The 16,486-nt window shown below is 45.4% G+C and overlaps 1 protein-coding gene across 2 annotated transcripts in view; it reads right to left on the bottom strand.

Moving 5' to 3' along the window:
* Positions 1–16,486, bottom strand: part of LOC140410570 (structural maintenance of chromosomes protein 6-like) — a 185,852-nt gene that overhangs the window by 144,920 nt on the left and 24,446 nt on the right. For both annotated transcript variants that reach the window (XM_072498829.1, XM_072498830.1), the window contains one exon: positions 14,781–14,886. In XM_072498829.1, coding sequence (XP_072354930.1) covers positions 14,781–14,886 — 106 coding nt within the window. The remainder of the gene's footprint in view (positions 1–14,780; positions 14,887–16,486) is intronic.

The following is a 16,486-nucleotide window of genomic DNA, read 5'->3' on the forward strand; positions in this document are numbered from 1 at the left end:
AGTCACAAATCAAGGTTTTAAATTTTGGCAAAGCTGATTTTGGATGGGGCAAGGCAGAAATAATTTATACCACAAAAGACTAAGCAGACCAATATTGGGATAAATCTACAAATGAACAAGGGCAGGTTTTCAAAAGAAAACTTTGATAAAGTACATGAACATTACATACCCATAAAGGTTTACTGATTTTCTGTAAGAACAACCTTGGTTGACAAGAGAAGTGAGCGATAACATTTGTATAAAGCTAAAAGCCACCATGGGAAAAATGTAACCCACAAAGGGATACAAGGAAAGTGGCAAGAGACGCAAACTGGAAAGATGAGAAGAAGATGGTGAGGAATATCATCAACAACACTAAAGATTTTTACAAATTGAAAGAGTGTACCTAAGAGTGATATTGTCTCTTTGATGGTGGCCACGGGTGTTATTGCAATTGGAAATTCGGCAATGGCAGAGTTACTGTATATTTCAACTTGTTGATTGACCTTTGAAGCCTCAGAAAATCCTTCCAAAAATGGAGGTCGACGGCTTCCGGTGGCGCAGTATAAAGGGAAGATGGGCACGAGATGGCTCCCGCTGGAAAACTGATCTTCTTGCCCTTCTTCTTGGCGCCATGGAGTAGTTTATTACTTGAAAACTCATGAACGTTTCTGGAGTAGAATTCTCTCTCTGCTGAGATGCCCAGAAAAAGCACAGCTAAGAAAGTTTTGAGCAGAAACTCGTTGACGGAGTCTGAAGCTTCTCAGTGCTCAACGGGAGGTAAGATGGCGGAGTCGGCGTCTTCGTCCACTCCAGTAACGACCCAAACTCTCACTATTATTTTGCCAAAAGGGTTTGAACAACACCAATCTTAAAAGATCAATTGAAGAAGTCTTGAACCCCCTCTTCGTGTAGTTCTGGATAAAACCAGCAAGACCGTCAAAGGCCATAGAGTCATGATTAAGAACATGGAGGCGGCTTTATCGGACTACAATGATTGGATTGCCGCGCTGAAGTGCAATCTGACTTTGGTGGCTTAAACCAAAAAGTCATTAAGAACCAAGCTGAATGACCTGGAAAACAGGTCAAGCAGGCAGAACATCAGGATTGTGGGGTTGCCGGAGGGAACCGAGGGCCATACCCTCAAGGAATATTTCTCAGACATGTGCTGATGGGTGTCTGTTGGTTTTCCTTTAACCAGTCTTAAGAGCTTAAATTCTGATGTTGTTTTCTTGCAGGAGACCCACTTGCGTGTCAGTGATTAGACCAGGCTGCAAAAGGGGTGAGTTAAGAAGGCTTTTCATTCCAGTTCCGATGGCAGGGCCAGGGCTTCAGCAAGTTTAATTAATCAAAGGTTCAGCTTTCCTTCTTTCAGATTATAGCCAACCCCAATAGGTTGATATTTTATTGTTTGTGGCTCCCTGTTGAACACCCTGGTAGTCATGGTCAACATTTATGTCCGCAACTGGGATGATAGGAATTTTATTAACTCCCTGCTGGCCTCCCTCCCCAACCTTAATGCACATCAGCTTATGGTGACCTGAGCTGTACCCTGGATTGGACCGTTCCAAACCTAAATCTCTTGTTCCATCTGGGATATCCAGGGCTTTGTCTCCTTTTATGACTCAGATGGGAGGGGGACGGGGGGAAGGAAAAAAATTACAGTCCCAGTTCAAGCTACTGTCTACTAACAATGCAGAACATCAGTTATACCACTCCAGGGCACTTTTTACGAGTACTGGGAGAAGACCAGTTGTCTCCTGGCTTACCAACTCAAACGTCAAGCAGCCTCCCGAGAGACTACTCAGATATTCAATTGGGGAGGCAACCTTGTTTCCACCCTTCCCCAAGTCATAAAAATTCAGAAGATCAAACAGGCTTCAGGAAAGGCCGCATCATCTGCTAAATGTCATCCTTTCCCCTTCTCCAGTACCTGAACCTGAGGTGATAGTATCTCTTGATGCTGTAAAGGCATTTGACAGAGTGAAATGGAAGTATTTATCTGGTATTCTCGGGAGATTTGGATTTGTAAATTTGCTTCCTGGGTCCGCCAGTCAATAAAGCCCCTGCTGCCAATGTTCGTACAAATGTTTTGAACTCTGACTATTTTTCCTTGAATAGCGGCACTAGACCTGGGCTTCCCACTTTCTCCACTCTTGTTGCCCTGGTAATAGAGCTATTCTCCATAGCGTTGAGGTCCTCTAGTCAATGGAGGTGTCTAAGCCAAGATGAGGTGGAGCATCGGGTCTGTCCTTGTAAATGACCTACTTCTATACATTACAGACACAACTCCCTCCATCAATGGCATAATGAAGTAGCTGAACACCTTTGGCTCCTTCTCTGGGTATAAACTGAATTTAGGCAAGAGTGATTGTTTCCCGGTTTATCCCCCTGGGAGGCAAGCCCAATCGGGGATGTAACCTTTTCGCCTTTCTAATACAAGCTTTCGCTTTCTGGGGGTCTGGGTGGCCCATAACTGGGCCTCACTCAATAAGTTAAATTACACAAGCCTAATTAATAGTGTCAAAATGGATTTGCAGAGGTGGAACAACCTTCCTCTATCTTTGACAGATAGGATTCAAACTATTAAAATGAACGTGCTCCCGAGGCTTTTATTTTTCTCTCAATGTTTTCCCATCTTTCTGCCCAAATCCTTTTTTATCAAGGTTAACAAATTGATATCTTCTTTTATTTGGGTGGGTAATAATCCCAGAATCCACAGGCTTGGCCCTCACCAATTTACTGTTTTATTATTGCGCAGCTAACATTCAAAGGTTTTGTTGTGGTTCAGAATTCCCGATTCTATTTGGGGTGAAATGGAGGCTCGCTCCTGCAGTTCTTCTACTCTTCTTGCCATAATCACTGCATCATTGCCCTTTTCCCCTGTCAGATTTTCCTCAAACCCAGTGGCGGTCTCCTCCCTTAGAATTTGGAAACAGTTCAGACAGCATTTTAAGCTCCTTTCCTGCCTTCGCTAGTCCCTATTTGTAACAAGTACCTTTTCCGACCTTCCGAATTGGACCCAACATTTAAACAATGGAAAGTGAAGGTTCTGGAGAGTTTGGGGACCTGTTTGTGGAGGGGCGGTTTGCCGGTCTAAGGCAGTTAGCGTATAAATTTCAGTTACCCAACTCCTGGGGCGCGATTTTCCGCTCCCGCGACTAAGTGCCCACGCCGGCGTGAACGCCGTCGAGGTTCACGACGGCGCGAAACGGCCCCGATCTCGACCGATTCAGGGCCCGAAAATGGGCTAGTATCGGGGCCGCGAGAAACTCGAGGGGCTTGTCGTGAAAGCAGTGTCGTCAGCGCGCGCCGGGCATTGGCACCGCATAAAAGCAGCGCCGCGTCATCCGCCATGTAACTGGCATCACCCACGCATGCGCGGGTTGGCCGGCGCCAACCCACGCATGCGTGGTTGCCGTCCTCCCCGAGGCCGCCCCGCAAGAAGATGTCGGATGGATCTTGCAGGGTGCGGAGGAAAGGAGGTCCTCCTTCAGAGAGGCCGGCCCGCTGATCGGAGGGCACCGATCGCGGGCCAGTCCCTTTTGAGTCCTACCCCGGTGAAAGAACCCCCCTCGCCCCCCCACAGGCCGCCCCCCCAGCGTTCCCGCGCTGTCCCCGCTGGCAGCGACCAGGTGTGGATGGCGCCGACGGGAAGCCGTCGTTTTGGGCAGGCCGCTCGGCCCATCCGGGCTGGAGAATAGCGGGTGTAGCGGAGAATCGCCATTTTGGGTGTCCCGGGCGATTCTCCGGCCTGCGCCGTGCAGAACTCGACGGGCCGTTCTCGCCGCTTGGGTGAATCCGCGGGAGGGCGTCGGACCGGCGTCGCGGGGAAAAATGACGCGCCAGGCGATTCTCCCAACCGGCGCGGGAGCAGAGAATCGCACCCCAGGTTTTTTCGGTATTTTCAAACTTGCGACTTCAAAATCATCTCTCCACAACAAATCATCTTCCTCTCCATCCACTGAATTTCATATTCTGCATTTTTGACTGGACTGATAACAGATTGTGCATTAATTACATGCCATGATTTGACAGCGAAACCACGTAAAAACATCAAAACAGAGCAACGCATATATTCCCACTATTATGAAGATATTTTCTCCATTAACCATCCACCTATTCACTTGTTGTAAACTTGATCCTTGAATGGCTTGTTGAGGCATACATCCAAAGATTAAACAATGGATGTTTAACCCCTGGTATAATTGCAATTTCTGTGCTATTTCTTGGCAGGTATCTCTTAATCTTATCGGTCATATGGGATCGGTCCATGTCCTACACTGCATTATTTGCAGAAGCGACTGGACACCGATTCAATACACGATCGATCCACAACTTCACTGCAATCATCCATCCAACCATTTCATGGACATGCACAAAGTCTCTTGGGGAACTTGATTTTCAGCATGGTCTTATATTAGAAAATTACTGTAGGCTTTTAATTTTGTGCCATCAGTCATGCAGGCTAGCTTTTCATGTCCTGTGGTTTTCACTAAAACTGCTTTTAAACCTTTTGAGTCAGTTCAGTTATTGAGCACATCAAAATTCATGTGTGTTTCATCCATGTTGCCAATGTGGTAAAAGGGTACTCACATTTTTTCTGCTGTCTGATAATGAGTTGTTGGAAGCTGATAAATTTGGCATCAAGGTCTTTGGTGTTTCGAAGTTATCTGGGTTTTTGCCAAAATATGACCGGCAAACTTTTCCGCATTGCACTGCCCGTAGCAGTGAGGCAGAGAATCCAGCGTTGTAAAGAAAACTGTTTCCAATACTCCGGCCTCCCGCTGGATCAAGATCGGCGTGGGCCGGCACCATATTCTCCGGTCCTCTGGGCACGGGAGTCCCATGGGCAAGAATTACTACTGGCCCTGGCAAACATGGCCCTGACGCAGTGGACCTCGCGGTGGGCCACGTGGGTAACTCTTTTAAGTTGCCCAAAAGTCCATCTGACCACCCTCCTGAGACCCCCTAAATAAAGAGCCCCCCAGAAACCCACTAAATAGAGACCCCCCAGAGATCCCCTAAATAAAGAGACCACCCTAGAGACCCCCTAAATAGAGACCCCCTCCAGGGACCCCCTAAATAAGGAGACCCCCTCGCAGACTTGCCCAGAAAAATTAACCCCATCAGGAAGCTCCCAGAAGAGAGACCCCTTTCTGGAGGGTCCATGGGGCAGACACCTTATTTAGGGATCTCTGATGGCTGAGTCTCTTTATTTAGGGGGTCTCTGTGGGGTTGGGTCAATTCATCACCATATTCTGGGGGAGGGGGAAGGCCCCAGAAAATCGGGGGTGGGGGGGCTGAATTGTGATCCATAAATTTGCATGACTAAGGATTGGGAATCTCTTGCTGGGAGCACAAATCAGGAGCAATTCAGCTTTAAATGGAGAATTTCACCCAAGATATTTTTGATCTGTAAAGTGGCTACGCCAACAAGTCATTGCTCTGAAATTTTGTCTAGACTCATGCTTTGATTTGGCTCACTTAAATGTGCATATACACTTGCATTTCTGATGATGATGGAACCACTCTTGACGATTTTTAAGGGTCCATGCTGATACATGCATCTCAAGATCAGGTCAGTAGTGGGCATTTGTTCTTGAGCATCTTCTTCACAGCAGGTTCCTTCTTCTAATTTTTTTTTCACTAGTTTTTCACTGACACTGAATTCCCTTGCTCCAGCACGGTTATTTGAGGAGTTAGCAAATGCTGCTTCATACTTCATTATTTTTACTGGAGAACCCATTTTTGTTCATCATTTGTCATGTGCAGTCCACTCTGTGTGGGTTTGTCTAAAGGTCCCCTGCATCTTTCTGGCAAGATGGCCTGTATCACCTTGATCCCATGCACCGACTTATAAAGTAAATAAGAATTGTGTTTCTGAGATGAGAAATTGAGGCCGACTCCCATTGCAGTAGAACATTTACATGTCGGGTATAGGCCTAAACATGATTTTTGGCACTGATAGAATTGGACCTTCTTACACGTTGAATCGATTTATGTGCTGTGATCCACGACAATAAATCATTACTTGCATCAATCTTTAGAGGATGAGGAGAGGATGAGGATTTTTAAAAAAAGAGGAAGAGCTAACTAGGTTTCATGAAAGTTATAAAATGATGGTGGAGAAAGTAAGGCTATTAATGATGGTCAGATTTCAGGGGCTGAAGAGTCATATGTGGATATTATCGATTTAGACTCCCAGAAGGCATTTGGCAGGATTCCTTAGGGTTCTACAGGCTGTTCACAAAAATGTGAGGACATGGAATTGAAAGTAAGTATTGATTTGTGATTACGGTACATCTGAGTGCATCTTGCATTGTAGATGGGACATTTACAAAATGAGGCTACTTCAATATCTTTATTACATTGCTGCTGATAATAATTGCTGCCCACTAAAACTAGACAGTGTGTTAAGGCTAAAATCTTTTCCACAGGCTTTGGAACCCCGACATTGGGCCCATTATTATTATTAAATGAGGAGCATGAACCTCCACTTGCCAGTACGGAGAATGGCTTAACAATCTTCCTACTAAGGACAGTAGACTCTCAATTCTGCTGGCCCAATCAGAGGGCCAACGCCTCTGCAGCCTCACCAGGAGAGGTTGGCGTAGCCGAGGTAGGACGGGCATAGCATAGATGCCACAACATGGATGCACCATCACAGGGTTGCACAGCAGTGAAAAAATAAACAAGATCTAGGTCAGCAGACGCACAATTAGATGTACAACTATCTGCAAGTGTTGACACCTGTTCAAACATTACTGCAGTGAAGCCACAAGTGAATGTCTGAAGCCATGATCTGGCTAACTTGAGTTTCACAGAGCAAGAGAAGAAACATTGGCATTTAATTGTATTGAGGTGGATGGATTGGCAGATACCTTGTTGTGTGCTACATGTCTGCTTTGAAGTATCCAATTGTGATGAGATTTGCACAGCTACCATGGCAGCAAGTGATTTGTTATCATGATGCTTGACACTTGGAAATGTGACTCACAACAAGCATCTGACAACTCTGAAGCAATGGTTTCACATGAATTCCACAGATTCTGCAACAAATTTGATTCTACGATATCATTCTTGCACTTTAAATATAACATAGTGAACCATAAACCAATTAGAGAATTCAAGAGAAACTTCTTTACCCGGAATGTGGGTTATAATGTGGCAAATGCTATCACCAGAGGTTTTTGAGGTAAATAATGCAGACGCATTTAGGCAAAGTTAGATAAAGACATGAGGGAGAAAGGAATAGAAGGATCGAGGCAGAAGAAGTTGAGTGGGAGTGATGAGTGGGAGTGGGCTTATGGAGAACATCAAGACTGGCATAGCCTGTTTCTAAAGATTATTTGAATTCGCACTCTTGTACTTATTGTAAATTCAGGTTGTGGTGGAAGACTTTTAATTTAGATTGTTAAGTGGTACATGTGTGGCAACTTGTCAAAGGGTTTCGGAAAGTCCATGGTGTAGATTTTCCCCCTGGGGGTGGGACACACAGATTGGGGCTATTCCCGATAGAAGACACTCTTTGGGATTTTCATGGAGGTAGATTCCCTGTCCAATTGAGGATGGCAGATGGACTCTCGAAGCTGGATGCCGATTAGCTTTGGAAGAGGAACAGGCTACAATGGGGGGCAGGTAACTGAGAGGGGTGCATCCACTTAAAAAATAAATTAAATATAAAACAGGAAAAAAACAGTCAGGCTACCACTGTGGGTAGAGGAATGCCCTTCAGGGAGTGCACCCAGGTCAGCAGGGAGGGCTTGTTAAAATGCCTTCTGCCCCAATCAGCCTCCTTTAAATCTGGTTAACAAGGCTCTTAATGAACTGAATTGGCTACCAGCATTGTTTGTGGGTCAATGTTATGAAGGTGGAACATAAGAGATGGAAAGTGATAGGGCAGCATGGTGGCACAGTGGTTAGCGCCAGGGACCCGGGATCGATTCCAACCTAGACTGTGTGAATTTTGTACATTCTCCTAGTGTCTGCGTGGGTTTCCTCCGGGTGCTTCGGTTTCCTCCCACAGTCCAAAGATGTGCAAATTAGGTGGAATAGCCACGCTAAATTTCCCCTTTGTATCCAAAGGTTGGTGAGATAGGGTGGGGGATTGGGCCTATGTAGAGTGCTCCTTCGGTGTAAACTTGATGGCCCCCTTCTGCACTGTAGAGTTTCTATGATAATGAGCTGCCAGCCCAGGGGCCAACTTGTTTAAATATCAGATTGTTAAGCATATTTATTTCTGATATCCAATTTAGCTGCATCAAATTGTTTTCTCTTCATCTGACTAGTGGTAACCTTTTCTCTCATATGCCTTATGTATTCACACCTTAGTCTGAGGTCTCAGTTTTCCACTGCCTGGAGGGAAAGCGAGATTTCTCTGCCCCCTCCCATTCCATCTCCCCCCTCCCATTCCATCTCCCCCCTCCCATTCCATCTCCCCCCTCCCATTCCATCTCCCCCCTCCCATTCCATCTCCCCCCTCCCATTCCATCTCCCCCCTCCCATTCCATCTCCCCCCTCCCATTCCATCTCCCCCCTCCCATTCCATCTCCCCCCTCCCATTCCATCTCCCCAGCATCTTACACCCCTCCATCACCATTAACTCAGCCTGAACCACACTGACCTCCACAGAGAGCAAGAGACAGATAGAGAGATGTAAACGTTGACCCCCTCCCCCCGGCTCACACTTGGTTAACTCATGTAATAGATTCCCAAAAAAAGTAATGAGAGGAAAAATCCAGTAGACCTTTAAGAAACAATTGGTTAAAGAAATGGGTATGTGAAATGAAAGCACTTTCCAAATGAATTAAGGTGGGACAAATGGTGTTCCTCAAGTAATTGTCTTGAGACCATCATCTCCATCTAATAGGTAGTTGAGTTCTACATTGACCACTCAAGGCAGGGTTGAGTATACTTTCAGCCAATTATAGAAGAGAGGTCCTTGAATCACCCTGCCTGTGCCAGTTCTTTGAAAGAACCAGCACTCCCCTGCTCTTTCCCCATAGACATGGAAATTATTTGTTTTCAAGGATATATCCAATTTCTTTAAAGTTACAATTGAATCTGCTTCCTATACCATATGACAATGCATTCCAGATAGCAATAAATCATTGCTACAACAACAAAGTGTTAAATCAAGCAACAGAGGTCTAAAATTTAAATCAGTTCAGCCGTTGACTCATACAATATCTACTCGTATTGTATGACATCTGAAGTCAAACCCTTTTTTGAGTTGCTTTCAAGTTAAGGGCGACTAAGCATCAAACTGCAGTTACAATATTTTAAATCGCTGAAGATGCTTCAATGATACCATTCAGTACAAGACTCCACCTAACATAAAAAATTATGCCTCTTCAATCCACCTTTAGACCCTCATGCCTCAACAGATCACCAGCTCCACTGGGAATCTCTGGTTTCTAGAACCAAGTTTCACCCAAACACATCAAGCTTTTCATAACCCAATTTTTTAAGACCAGGTCCCACACCATACCTAACATAGTTGGGCGATGTCTGCTTTTCTTTCCTATCTTGTTGTTGACCATCTTAAAGCCTCTTTGTTGCTTGGCAGGCTATTGTTTTTAAATCACACACCATATAAGTATCTTCATATTAATGGTAATCTGCTCGCTATGTTCAGAATGTTTGTATATTTGGCTTTCTACCAGCGATGTCCTTGTTTTCCTTATCTCTTCAGAGGCCCTGCATCAGACATGACCTCGCTTTATTTGCACGTTCAATTTAATTTGCATGGAACTTTAACTTTTTCATCACAGAGCTTCAATTTGGCACAGGAATTTGATTTTTTCACTGTTATAGTTGAAGTTTTTAAACTAAGTATTGACTTGAAGTTATAGTTAATATGCAACAAATCTAGAAGGAAATAGCTGACCACATTTAAAAGGTCTAAATGTCTGCAGCAAACAGGTTTGCAGTTACAATTCTGAGAGCATTTCTGCAGCAGATTAGAATTGAATGCATGATTTCAGCAGTGTTTATTCAATCCATTCAAATTTTCAACTGTACTTTTAAACGGTGCTCGAGAAACATGAGACGGAAAACGCCCAAGTGTCGACAAAATATGAACAAAAAGTACTTAATTGGTAAAACAATATGCCCGGAGTTGCTGGAGCACAGAAATAAGTCCTCCAGTTTTCCTAATAATTAAAGAAACAAAATCTCTTTGTGCTTCAATAGCTCAGTGGTGTGCAAACTTGGGTGCCTGGCACACAGTTTAACTTAAGGCGGGAATCTGCGAGTAATAATATCCATCGACACAGCAGCTATTGTAGCAGATACAAAAATCATGGAAACAATTAGCACAAGTGGTTTTGGGTTGTACCTCACAAAAGAACAAAGAACAATATAGCACAGGAACAGGACCTTCGGCCCTCCAAGCCTGCGCTGACCATGGTACCTGCCTAAACTAAAACCATATGCACTTACGGAGTCCATATCCTTCCATCCTCACCCTATTCATATATTTGTCTAGATGCCCCTTAAATGCCGCTATCGTACCTGCTCCCACCACCTCGCCAGGCAGCGCGTTCCATATATTTACCATCCTCTGTGTAAAAAAACTTGTCTCGCACCTCAATTCTAAACTTTTCCCCATGCACTTTAAACCTATAACCCCTAGTACTCGATTCTCCTACCCTAGGAAAGAGCATCTGACTATCCACTCTGTCCATGCCACTCATAATCTTGGAGACCTCTATCTGGGGCAGCATGGTAGCACATGTGGCTAGCACTGTGGCTTCACAGCGCCAGGGTCCCAGGTTTGATTCCATGCTGGGTCACTGTCTGTGCGGAGTCTGCATGTTCTCCTCGTGTCTGCGTGGGTTTCCTCTGGATGCTCCGGTTTCCTCCCACAGTCTAAAGACGTGCAGGTTAGGTGGATTGGCCATGCTAAATTGCCCTTAGTGTCCATAAAGGTTAGGAGGGATTATGGGGATAGGGTGGAAGTGAGGGTTTAAGTGGGTCGGTGCAGACTCGATGGGCTGAATGGCCTCCTGCTGCACTGTATGTTCTATGTCGCCTCTCAACCTCCGTTGTTCCAGGTAGAATAGACCGTGTTTATCTGACCTCTCCTCATAGCTAATGCCCTCCATACCAGGCAACATCCTAGTAAACCGCTTCTGTACCCTCTCCAAAGTATCCACATCCTTCTGGTAGTATGGTGACCAGAATTGTGCACAATATTCCAAATGAAGTCTAACTAAGGTCCTGTACAGCTATTTAAAGTTCTACGAACTTGCGCTAGTTTAGCTGATTCCATCTGAATTGTGCTGATGTCTCAACTGTTAGAAATTAGATATATGATTTGTATATATGTATAAAAGCTGCTCAAGGTTTCATTTCTCTAGAAACAAATCAATGGAATTATTATTGTTCGGTGATATGACAGCTGAACCTAGTCCAAAATATGAATATTGGATGGGTGAAGTAGTGCAACTTAAAACAATCTACCATGTTACAAAGAAAGTGATGGACTTTTCATTCAATCGTACTTAATTAGGACTCTCCTGGAATGCAAATTCATTAGTATGTTGAAGTAGAACAGAAGTTACTTAATTAAACAATTCCATATGTTAGGATCCCTGTTGATGTTATAACTGGAGGGGAATATCCTGGAATGAAACACAGGCTCAAAAGACTGTACATTTTACTTTTTCTTATAAAACGTGGAGGAATAGAGTCAGAGGGCAGCTAAATAGTTTCAACAAGGAAAAAAACATTTATTAACTGGGAAAAATTGAATTATGGTTCAATACTTCTCTACTTCCCCCTTATCTTAACAAATACACACAGGGTTAGGATTAACATAGATTACAAAATACATCTTAATCTACAATCGAGTCATTAACACAAAGTCCCTTGAAGGTTTGCAGTCCGAAATCCAGATCGGGTTTTCCAAATGACATTTTTAAACAAAGCGTCCGCTCCACTTTTAACGGTGACTCAAGTCCAGGATTTACACCAACCCCGTTAGGGTTTATTTGTCCGGCGCGGAGGACCCGGGCTTGAATCCCGGCTCTGGGTCACTGTCCATATGGAGTTTGCACATTCTCCCCTTGTCTGCGTGGGTTTCACCCCCACAACCCAAAGATGTGCAGGTTAGGTGGATTGGCCACGCTAAATTGCCCCTGAATTGGGAAAAAAAATAATTGGGTACTCTAAATTTATTTTTTAAAATGATTTATTTGTCTTGACTGGTGTGCAAACTGCTCACAATTGCTTTAGCTCTCGATATTTAGACTGAATTAAAATGGCATCTGGAGGGAATTATGATGCCTCCAGAGGGGCGCAAGGTTGAGGTGGTGGTGGCCATGGACGCAGAGAAGGCCTTTGATTGGGTGGAGTGGGAATACTTATGGGATGTCCTGGGGCGGTTTGGGTAGGGATTTTTGGATTGGGTCCGGTTGCTATACCAGGCACCGGTGGCGAGTCTGCGGATGAATTGGACAAGGTCAGACTACTTCAGGTTGCACCGGGGGACGAGGTAGGGATGCCCACTTTCCCCACTGTTGTTTGCCTTGGCTATAGAGCTGTTGGCATTGGCATCGAGGGTCTGCCAGGGGGTGGTGGGAATACAGGGTCTCTCTCTACGCGGACCATCTGCTTCTGTACATATCGGACCCGCTGGGAGGGGGTGAGATTGGAGGGATTATGGGGATAGTACAGGAATTCAGCTGGTTCTGAGGATACAAATTGAATATGGGTAAGAGTGAGGTCTTTGCGATCCAGGCGAGGGGGCAGGAGAAGAGATTGGGTGGGATGCCGTTCAAGGTGGTGGGAGGGTGCTTTCGATATTTGGGTATCCAGGTGGGAGCAGCTGCAGAAACTGAATTTGGGTCGGTTGGTAGATCATATGAGGGGGTACTTTCGGAGGTGGGATGTGCTCCCGTTGTCATTGGCTGGGCGGGTACAGACAGTTAAAATGATGGTCCTCCCGAGGTTTTTGTTTGTTTTCCAGAGCCTCCCAATTTTTATCCCCGAGGCGTTCTTGGGGTTTGGGCTGGTAAAAAAAAACCACCGGGTGAAAAAGGTGCTGCTGGGGCGGGGGCATGGGTGGGGGGCTGGCTCTCCCGAATTTCATTAACTATTACTGGGTGGCAAATATTGCGATGGTCAGGAAGTGGGTGGTGGGGGAGGGGTCGGTATAGGAGCAGGTGGAGGCGGCATTATGTAAGGATACGAGTTTGGGGGCACTGTTAACGGCATCTCTGCCATTCTCGCCAGCTCGGTATTCCACAAGACCGGTAGTAGTGGCAGCCCTGAGGGTGTGAGGACACCGATATATGTGATATCCACCAGTTTCGTTCCAGGTGGGGCTGGACCGGGTTTTTGAGGTGGCAGTGGGTAGGGATCGAGAAATTCGGGGATCTCTTTATTGATGAGGGCTTCCCGAGCTTGGAGGAGGAGTTTGAGTTGCCAGGTGGGAATGGGTTCCGGTATCTACAAGCGAGGGATTTTGTGCGGAGGCAGATTTCGACCTTCCCGCACCTGCCGCTCCAGGGGCTACAGGATAAGGTGGTGTTGAGAACAGGAGTAGGAGAGGGTAATGTCTCAGAGATCTACAAGGAGCTGATGGAGTCGGAGGGAGCCCCGATAGGAGAGGTGAAGAGAAAGTGGGAAGAGGGGCTGGGTGGGGAGTTGGAGGCCGGGTTATGGGAGGAGGCCCTGAGAAGAGTTAATGCATCCTTGCCATGCACCAGGCTCAGTCTGATACAATTTAAGGTGGTCCACAGGGCACACATGACTGTGGCCCGGATGAGCAAGTTCTTTGAAGAGGTGGAGGATAGGTGTGGGCAGTGTGCGGGGGTTCCTGCGAACCATATACATATGTTTTGGGCATTTCCGAGGATGAGGGGTTTCTGGCAGGGATTTGCTGGGTCATGTCAGATTTGACGTCATGTCAGAGGTCTTACAAGTGAGGGTGGTGCCGAGTCCAGAGGTGGCGATCTTTGGCATGTTGGAAGATCCGGGAGCCCAGGGGGTGAGAGTGGTCGACGTCCTGGCCTTTGCCTCCCTGCTGGCCCGGAGATGGACCTTACTAGGGTGGAGGGACCCGGAGCCCCCAATGTCGGGGGTGTGGGTTTGCGACATGGCGGGGTTTCTCAGACTCGAAAAAATGAAATTCGCCTTGAGGAGCTCGCTCAGAGGTGGCAGCCATTCATCAACTTCTTCAAGAAAAATTAAGTTGTCAGCAGGGGGAGGGGGCGGCATGGGAGAGATGAGTAAGGAGAGGCGAACCAACAGGGGGTGGGGGGGGGTGATTGGGGAAGAAGGCATTGTTTGTGTAAGCCATGTTGACTGGGTTCTGTACCGAGGGGGTTTGTTGGTTATATTGCTGTGTTTTTGTTTTTGTTGAAATTTGATATTTAAAATTGTTAAAATTCTAAATGCCTCAATAAAATATTTTCTAAAACAAAATGGTCGGCATCCTGTCCACGGAGACATTTACTCGCTACGTGCCATGGTCACGTGTTTTTTGCTGAATAACTAATGTCTTATATCTCAAACTTTGATATATTTTAAACACTGATTTAACTCAACATCCCACCATATTGATTGCAGTCAATAATTTGAAAGATCCAAAACACTACAAAACTCAACCCCAATGACATCTTGTTTTCATTGTTGCTGAGGCCAGTTCACCCTTGCAGAGTGTATTTTGGGAATATGTACAAATCAAGGACTCATATTTAATCATGCTACAGGCATGTGATCATCTTTTTTGATTAGAAATACATTTTGAACCATATTTTTCTCAAAAAAATGTTATCAAAGCATCTTACTTTTCACCATTTCTCACAAATTCTTTTGCGGCATACCCTCTGTTTGTGGCAGTAGCTTTCCCTCCGAGCCCGATTATAAGGGCAGTCAGTACAGCACTCTTTCCACCTAGAGACAGATGAAATCAAGAAGTTATTGGGGTCGGGTTTTCACATCAACACAAGCCAGGTGTAATCAGTTAGACAACCACATAAGACCACAGAACTTGAAATATAAGTGAGCTGCACATAAAACCATTTACGTAATTTAAGTTCAATTTACTGTCAAACTGACTATTGTGTCTTGAAATAGTTCAGCTTAGCTTTTTTTTTAAAGAAGTCATTTTCAGTGATTTTAAATCGGATTACTCACAGAATGAAAACTCTGCATACATTTAATTTTGATGATAAAACCACGTTCAGTTGCATTAATAAATTGCGCCAGGTTTCCACTCAAATATATCAAGGGATGCTTTTTAAAGGAAAGGAAAAATGCTTATGTTCATTTGGTTGGCCAATTGCTCTGGTTCATGGGAGATTTCACATGTCGGATTTTGCAAATGAATGTTAGCAGATGATTGAAGTACACCATAGAGACAGAATTGTCGATTGTGGGTTTCCTCCGAGTGCCCCGGTTTCCTCCCACAATCCAAAGATGTGCAGGTTAGGTGGATTGGCCATGCTAAATTGCCCCTTAGGTGTCCAAAAAAAGTTAGGTGGGGTTACTCGGTTACAGAGATAGGAAGGAGGTGTGGGCTTGGATAGGGTGCTCTTTCCAAGGGCCAGTGCAGACTCGATGGGCCGAAAGGCCTCCTTCTGCACTGTAAATTCTATAATAATCTATATACAGTGAAGGCGGCCATTTGGGCCATTGTGCCTGTATCAGCTCTTTTAAAAGGTGACACCCAATTAGTCCCGGAGAGGAAAATTGTGGAGAAGCCAAAATAATGCACATTAACATGGTTCCATTCAACATTAAAATTGTTATAACGTTAGAACAATTTAAAATAAATGTTTTAAAAATAAATTTAAGAGTACCCAATTATTATTTTTTTCCAAATAAGGGACAATTTAGCGTGGCCAATCCACCTATCCTGCACGTCTTTGGACTGTGGGAGGAAACTGGAGCACCCGGAGGAAACCCACGCAGACACAGGGAGAACGTGCAGACTCCACCCAGACAGTGACCCAGCGGGGAATTGAATCAGGGACCCTGGCGCTATGAAGCCACAGTGCTAACCACTTGTGCTACCGTGCTGCCCCTGCACTGTAAAGGGGTGTGAGGGGGGCCTGAAGGGAGTGGGAAGCCCAGGGACCCCATAGCGGGGTGTCCTCACTTGGGGGTGGGGTAATGCCCATGTGTATGGGGGGGTTACATTGTCATGGTGGGAGGTGTGGGGGACCCACAAGCTCATATAGAGATCAGGGCACCCTTTCAAAATGGCATTGCAACCTCGTGGTTCAGCTCCGCAGTGAAGAAAAAAATTCTAAGTGTGGGCTAAACCGGTGAGAAACTGCCCAGTGCCCAAAAAGGTGACAACGTGTCACTGGATAGCAGTGGGGAACTCGGAGGCTTTAACTCCAAGCAAAGCCCACCATGCTTAAAAATGTTTCTGTTGGACCTTGCCTTCATTGGCCGGGGCATTGAGTATAAAAATTGGCAAGTCATGTTGCAGCTGTATAGGACCTTAGTTAGGCCACACTTGGAGTATAGTGTTCAATTCTGGTCG

Source organism: Scyliorhinus torazame, chromosome 4, assembly GCF_047496885.1.
Source record: "Scyliorhinus torazame isolate Kashiwa2021f chromosome 4, sScyTor2.1, whole genome shotgun sequence".
NCBI lineage: Eukaryota > Metazoa > Chordata > Chondrichthyes > Carcharhiniformes > Scyliorhinidae > Scyliorhinus > Scyliorhinus torazame.